Source organism: Felis catus, chromosome B1, assembly GCF_018350175.1.
Source record: "Felis catus isolate Fca126 chromosome B1, F.catus_Fca126_mat1.0, whole genome shotgun sequence".
NCBI classification, from domain to species: Eukaryota; Metazoa; Chordata; class Mammalia; order Carnivora; family Felidae; genus Felis; species Felis catus.
In genome coordinates, this window is record NC_058371.1 from 112951537 (window position 1) to 112959681 (window position 8145).

Consider the following 8145-nt stretch of genomic DNA (forward strand, 5'->3'; position numbering starts at 1 on the left):
TGTGAATTACCATTATGTCATGGTCAAGGGGCTCATGTACATTTTTTGTCTTCTCTGTCTTTCAGGAGATACAATATTCATTATTCTGAGGAAGCAAAAGCTGATCTTCCTGCACTGGTACCACCACATCACTGTGCTCCTGTACTCCTGGTACTCCTACAAGGACATGGTAGCCGGGGGTGGTTGGTTTATGACCATGAACTATGGCGTGCACGCCGTGATGTACTCTTACTATGCCTTGCGAGCGGCAGGTTTCCGAGTTTCCCGGAAGTTTGCCATGTTCATCACCCTGTCCCAGATCACTCAGATGCTGATGGGCTGTGTCATTAACTACCTGGTCTTCTCCTGGATGCAGCAAGACCAGTGTCACTCTCACTTTCAGAACATCTTCTGGTCCTCACTCATGTACCTCAGCTACCTTGTGCTTTTCTGCCACTTCTTCTTTGAGGCCTACATCGGCAAGATGAGGAAAACAACGAAGGCTGAATAGTGTTGGAACTGAGGAGAAAGCCATAGCTCAGGGTCATCAAGAAAAACAATAGACAAAAGAAAATGGCACAAGGAATCACATATGGTGCAGCTACAACAAAACAAAACACATGAGCAAACACAAAACCCAAGGCAGCTTAGGGATAATTAGGTTGACGTAACCCAGTAAGTTTATGATCCTTTTTGGGTGAGGACTCACTGAGTGCACCTCCATCTCAAAGGACTGCTGCTGGAAAACCCCATTCCCCTTTCACTGTCAGTTCTAGGACAAATGAGAACAAAAGTGAGCCAGAGGCACAGAAAGAGAGAGAAGTAGAAAGTAAACAAAGGCTATTAACACTATATGAAAAAAAAAAACAAAACCGTATTTACTAAGTGTTATAATTCTCTAAGAATGAAAGAAGTTTACTTAAAAAACCGTGCGAGCACATACACACACAATCCTTTCTAATCTTTTTTGACACTAAACTGGAGCCAATAGAATAGATAAAATGGAAGAGACACAGGGTGGGTATCTAGAACAATAATGCTTTTGCGAAAAGTAAAACCTTTTAAAGAAAGGTTAGTAGCTGTAGCCCCCAAAAGAAAGGATGTCTTAATCACCTCTCATGAAAACGGATGTAAACAATTGTATTTCAACTCAGAGAAAGACTGGTATCTTTCCCTTCATAGCACAAGCTCAGGCTAGTGGGTTTGCTAGAACCAAATGGGGCACAATACTTTTCCAAGGTTCTTCCTGGGAGGATGGAAACAACGCAGCCCAGTTCCTAGAGGGGCAGCTCCATCGTGGAGCGTTTCTGATAGTTTAACTGTAATTTCTACTCTGAAATGAGCTAGAAAGGATTATCCTTGGTTCAGTTGCCCTGGGCTTTGGAACCGAAGAGTAGATACAGAATAGGAAAGGTAAAACTCAACCAAATGATTTGAAAATGGATTCTGTACTACCTGTGAAAAGATCCAGCCGGATATCACTCTTGAGCTGGGAAAAAGGGGAAAGGACAGGAGGGAAAGTAGGGGGGCCGAAGATGAATACAACAGACTACGCATACCCCTCTCTATTTGACTTCACACACACTCATAACTTTCCAAATGAAACCCTGTTGTACAGTCCATATTTTCTATATTTTTGTGAATTTCAAAAAGAAATCTGCAGGGCTCTTCCTGATATTGGGTGAACACTGTGTTTCCTCATCCTCTGCATTTGCTCCCTAAGCAATGCAGAGGTGTGTAAAGTGCCCTCTGCTGGTCAAGTGGAGATACTTCAACAGATACTTCATGGCAAGTTTGGCTGAACAGTTGACAACAAAGGGCCCCTTAGAGACTTATCCTTCAAATTTTAAATGATATAAAATACTCGTCATATTTTTGGCCAAATCAGAAGACATTCTTCCTGCTTCAAGTCTGCTTCAGAAATTTTTTTAAAAGGGACTTTCGCTCTGGAACTCAGAAAATCAATTTATTAAGAGCCATATTGTTTAAAAAAAAGCTAGATAATATAATATTATCTGTAATATTTCAGTCCTTTACAAGCCAAATAAATGTGTAAACATTCCTAGTATTTCAAAGAAGCAATTATGTAAAATTGTTCAATGTGATATGCTAGTATTCTAATTGGTTAAGTAGCTTCATGATTAGAAAAACTAGATGAAACGATTAGCAGCTACACTGTGTAGACTATACACGCATAACCACACGTACATGCACACAGATGTGGGGTACACTCAACTTCAAAGCCCAAATGCATAGAGACACATTTTCTGGCTAGCAGAAAAGGAAAACTTGTTTATCTTTCTTGCTTTATTTGAGAGTGTACAGTAAAAGGGATTTTTCAGATTATTTTTATATTATTTTAGCTTTAATTGTGCTGTCATTCATGAAACAGAGCTGCTCTGCTTCTCTGTCAGAGATGACAAGGGCTTTCTCAGCATCTTGTTTATGTGTGGAATTTAAAAGAATAAAGTTTTATCCCATTCTGTGTGAATGGCTTGAACAATGAACAAAGAATCCATGCAAACCAAGTCATGACTGATAGACCCAGGGTGGGGGTGGGGCTTTGCAGGGGAGGGAAACTGTTACATCTGTGTTAAATTATTGTGAACAGTCTATGATGTCTTGACATTGGTTCAGAGATGAGAGACAATTGACGGAGGGATGTATTGTGATATTAAGGCAAAAACAGGCATGAGCTAAAAAGGTGGGACCTGCTATAACAGCTACTAGGTTCTTAGGATGCAGATAATGTTATTTTGAGCTTTGAAAATCCATGATACTGTGCAATATGCTTTTTTTTTTCCTTATAAAAGAAAAGGAGCAGAATAATTAAAATGAGGAAAAGGCCAAATACAGCTGACTTGAGTTTAACTGAAGGACCAGTTAGAGCTTATCTGGTTGATTTAATTTAATTATTGAATCCATTGATTTATCATTGATCCTTCAATGCAGGTTAGAATAAGGAAATGAGCATAGACCTTAAATAGACTCTAAATGATGCTTCCAAAGCACTTTTATCTTGATACAGGTTCATACTTGTGTTCACTCGTGAGATAATTTACAATTTTTGTTTACAGGTTGAATGTCTAATAAATAGTTTTTGAATTGGCTAAATATATCTAAAGGCTTTTCCAATGTTTATCATGGGAGGAAAAAAAACCTTAAAAAAAAAATTCTGGTATTACAGTTTCAATACAATGTTTTTAACATCTTGGCTTGATTACTTAATTATATCGAGATAAGAGGCTGGACCACTCGCCCATGGCAAATCTGAATCCTACCAGAGAACTGACTGCCACATAGATAATCCTACTATCAGTTAACATTCCAGAAAAACTTGGGCAGGCAAGTTTTTAGAACTGCCCCTCTATGCTGCAATAGATTATCTTTCTATTGGAGATTTTCCACTGCATTCCAATCCCACCATGTTGACAACATTTCTGGGTTGAAAAACAAACAAACATCCTTCGTTTCATATATAAGTGCATGCAATTTGATGCCCGAGGTCTGAGTATCAACCCGAGTCTACAAGTTTGCAATGAAAAACATTCTAATGAAAAACACTCTGGAGGTTTTATCTGGGCCTTCCAGTTTTGCTAATGAGAAAAGAGTAAATACTGTACTATTTAAATTCCTGCCAGGCCAAAGTACCAAATTAAAATCCTATATCGAGATTCTTATTCCAGATAATTTACCCTCACCCTTCTAGTCACACTCCACTATAAAAACTAGGGGGGAGGGATAGATTGCTTAAGGGGGAAGAAAGGATTGATTATATTACTCTCACTTCCCCACCTCTCTAGTAATGTGGTTCTGGCCTGAATCAGAAACTTCATTTGGGTAGGAGTTTTGCAGAACAGAATGGTAGAACACTTCTGGGAAAGAGATCTACAGAATTTTTTTTTTCTAAATCAGATGTGGTATCTTTGTGATAAAACCTGGCACATCAAAGAAACAAAGTGCCTGGAGTAAACTACACTGAGTAGAATGCTCCAGAAGTCTGGCCTCATTCCCGGACTGCAAAATTACCTGGGAGAGACAGCGTGCTCAGGTTACTCTCTTCTCTTTATTCTGATAAAACAGCCTCCCCTCAGAGACCAGGTGTCACACAACTGCCGGCTCCAGCACATCCTGAGGGCTTTTTTTTTGCTCTCTCTCGGAGTTGTTGGATTGGCCATGTGCTGATTCAAGAGAGCTGGTAGTGGAGTGGAGAAGATCCAGTAGACTTTGATCCCAGAATCGAGTGCTTTGAGTTGTATGTGGTGGTCCATGCCTGTCTCTTTTAGACACTTGTTTCCCTGGAAAAGTTTCCCCAAGAGTGTAACTGTGTGAAAATTCCATGATGGAATCCCAGAACTTTCCAGTAGTTCAGGTTTTTTTGTTTCCACTGATATTTGCTATCAGTTCAGGATGATAGTTCGTCCTGTGAGTCACTGTCTCCTGTAGCTTTGTTAAGTGCTCTCTGTCTCATACACAAGATCTGATTCTTTGTGCCTCAGACCCATTACCATCGAGAAGAGATTTTGCTGAGAATGCACCACAGGGTTTGGCCTGTAGTACACACACACTGAAGTGAGAGCTAATAAAGCAGCGATACTCTCTTTGTGCCAACAATCAGTATGAAGTGTTAGGACCCAGTTTCCAATGAACCGACGGCCTTGGTCTGCTGGCACCCAATACTTGAGCAAAACAAGGTCAGTGCCATTATAGCATTTTTTTGAATGCCAGTTGTGACAGACTCCCAATTATAAACGTCCTCCAGCCACATGGCGGAACCCATAGCTAAGAACACCCGCACAGAGTATCGAAGAATATTCACAAGCCTGTTGAATCATCCCATTAACTTTCCTCATCCTCAAATACTTTAAAAATTCAGGGCTCATAGAAGGGGAGACAGTAATTCCCAGGCTTCCCTTCCTCCTGAATCACACTTAGAAAAAAGTGAAACAGAAGTTGTTCTGACAATAGAAGAGAAAGCACGCGTGCACACCCATGTGTGGTTTTGGAAAAGTCGTAATAAGGGCATTTTCATTTTATGTCGGGCAAACAAAAGTCTTGCAGTCAGATACACTTCAGTGGAAATCTAGGCCCAAAACTACATTGTAGTAAACTTCTGAAGCAACTCGTTAAATTCAAGAAACCAGTCCCATAAGTCAGGGTCAAGCCATAATTGCAACCCACTTAGGCCAGGATCGAGGGGTCCTGACTCATGTTGGTATTTAAACACTTAATTTCTCAACACTTGGCTCTTGAGACTTCTCTCTGTGGGCAGATATCAAGAACTCTCCAGAAGTAGCCTAATCGTGCTCCCCAGGCATGTCAGTTTCAGGCAGGTCTGTCCGGGCATGTTCAGGTAGGAGGCTGCTTGCTGCTAACTTGAAAACCGCTGAGAGATGCAGCCTCTTAGGGGCCCCAGAGCACGTTCAGATAGAAGTTCACCCATAGAAGCTTCACAGAGCAAATCACAGCAATGTTGGACTTGTTATTTTCAAGTGCTTATTTCACAACATTCAAAGAAGTATTTTTTCTTGGTATATTAAAATAAAGTCATAACTTTTGATTTAAAATCAAACTATGTTTCTGGTTTCTTTGATCTCTTGCTCTGGCACTCCAAAGGGGGCATCCTGGACACTACAGCCTACTCAGAAATGTCAGGAAGGTCACTCCACACTTAACACCAATGTTCTCGTGGAACGTAGGCGAGTCACTGGGGGTCTCAAGTAGAGCTCAATAATGACGTAGTCCCCGAACAACTACAGATCCCACAGATACAACACTTCATAATTTACGTGCTTTCCAGACCTATTAGCTCACCAGAGCAGTCATGGGGCGGACAGTCGCAGTTGGATAACCCATTTTACAGATGAGGAAAATTTTCTCGTTAAATCAAATGTCACAGCCGTAGAAGGAATGGAATTTTAACATCATCTTCTTAACTTCAGTTTCATTGTTGCCATTTGAATCCTTTGGAAGAAGTAGAGTATATATTAATAAAATTCCAATACCTGGCACCGAACTAGGAAGCAATTTGCCACTGGACAAAGGGTTTCAGGGCAAAATGTATGTGGGGGAGAATATTTTGAAAGCATAGCACCTCTTCCCCAGGAAGGCACAGCAGATTCATTACCTGCACACCTGTGGACTATTAGCAAGGGTAGTCCTGCACCCAAGAACCTGTCATTTGGGGGATGTTTTCCACAGCCAAATTACTATGAACATGCCTCTTTTTACATCATCTCAGAATAAAGATGGAACTTTTTTTTAAATAAGAAAAAAATTTTATTTTTTAATTTTAGAGAGAGAAAGCACAAGCAGAGCAGAGAGGCAGAGGGAGAGAGAGAATCTTAAGCAGGCTCCATGCTCAGCGGGAGCCCCACACGGGCCTCAATCCCACGACCCTGGGATCATGGCCTGAGCCGAAATCAAGAGTCAGTTGCTCAACTGACTGAGCCACCCAGGCACCCCAAGAAAGAGGGAACTTTATATTCCTTTTATAACCTATTTAACGTATGCTTTTAACTCAGGATAAAATGGGGCAGGGTGGCAGGGAACTCCATGTTACTCAAATTATTTTATTAACTTCACTCAAAAAAAAGAAAGAAGAAAAGCAGAAGCAAATGTAGGGGGTGTTTCTCGTTTTGATAGCAGTCTCAGAAACCCAATACAAATGACTGATAAAACCAGTGATACAATGCAAGCTGCAGAAATGAATGAAGCAAGCATTAAAACATAAAGCATTTTTTATCATCGTCTAGCTAACAAAAAGGCTGCACTTACATTATTTCAAAACCCAGAAACTTACTCCAGCAGACTTCCTAGAAGTGGAAACCTAAGAATGGGATCCGAATACCAATATTTCAGGAACATGAGCACTCTTGGCTGTTTTTTGCTGTTTCAAAGTGAATGAAATTAATTGGAGTCAGGGAGTACCTTAAATCAATGATCAGGACAGTTAAAATAATTAAGAGCTCCCCACTGATCGGTCTATAGCTGATTAATCTCCAGTCCTGGCAGATCTGGGGCAGGGTCTCAGTTATTGCCAAACACCTTAGTCTACAGGGGGCCCTGCTGAGAAGCAATGGTGATGGCAGGATGTCCACAATGGGGGGATGGGCTGGATTACACTGAACGCGCCCCCCACCCCCCACCCCCACACAACTGGATAGTCACACACGTGCCCTTGCATGTGCTGTCTGCCTCATTCCATGCTGTCCTGAAACATCATGTCACTAATAAAAGACTCCAGGCAAGATGAGAAGCTCTGGGTCAGGGAAAGATCAGATCCTACCGATGTAAAAGAGATATATCTAATTCACTATCCATTTTACGCTGTCACCTTTTACATTTTCTTCTGCTTTTCATTGTTTTTCATGTACATAATAACTGAAAGAAGTAACCTTTGGTATTTCACCTTATTTATACATGCATCATAGAATATGTATTTGTGCGGAAAAGATCATACACATACACACTACGAAAACAACATTGCAACCTAAGGGTTAAACACGTGTGCCAGCCCCCTCCTGACACCCCCCCACCCCGCTGCGATCTCACTCCTGGATTCTGCTGTCTTTGGTATTTTCAGGCCCCCAGGGTGAAAACCCTGTGCTACACACTGGGCTTTCATACACAGCCTCGTTTTCTATCGACTACACTAATTCCTTTCATACTAGAGGGAAAACTGCCCCCCCCCCCCCCACACACACACCGGGCATTGCTCTGCTATGTTTTATTTATGAAAACTCTGATGGGTGTTTCTTAAGGCAGCCAATATCTCTCTACAAAGAGAAGGCAGTGTTCACTCTTCCTGCATCCTCCACGGCTCATAGTTCTATGTGCCTTACTATAAAATTCCAGAGCCTTTTTGCAAAACGAGCACTTTGTCTCCAAATTACAAGCAGTTCTAACTTCAACTTCGTCTCAGAGTAATCAAATCAAGACAACATAAATAAACCTACTGAGCTTCCAAACAGACTTAGGCAGCTATGCCAACTCATTTGTTCATTTACCTGTAACGTGAATTTCCCTTGGACCCATCAGCCTGTAGAGACCAACGGTTTACCAGTTTGTAGCTCCCACTGATGCAGGACCTCTGACTTCCTGCCAAGTCCCTTGCATCTAATTCTGGAAACCACCAAGGGGAGTCTTGCAGCCTCTGTCAGGCAT

At 41.4% G+C, this 8145-nt stretch overlaps 1 protein-coding gene across 4 annotated transcripts in view; it reads left to right on the forward strand.

Annotated features, from left to right (window-relative positions):
* Positions 1-3097, forward strand: part of ELOVL6 (ELOVL fatty acid elongase 6) — a 145335-nt gene extending 142238 nt beyond the window's left edge. For all 4 annotated transcript variants that reach the window (XM_019829086.3, XM_019829087.3, XM_003985082.6 and 1 more), the window contains exon 5: positions 66-3097. In XM_019829086.3, the coding sequence (XP_019684645.1) occupies positions 66-490 (425 nt within the window). In that variant the 3' untranslated portion in view covers positions 491-3097. The remainder of the gene's footprint in view (positions 1-65) is intronic.
* Positions 3098-8145: the final 5048 nt, after the last annotated feature.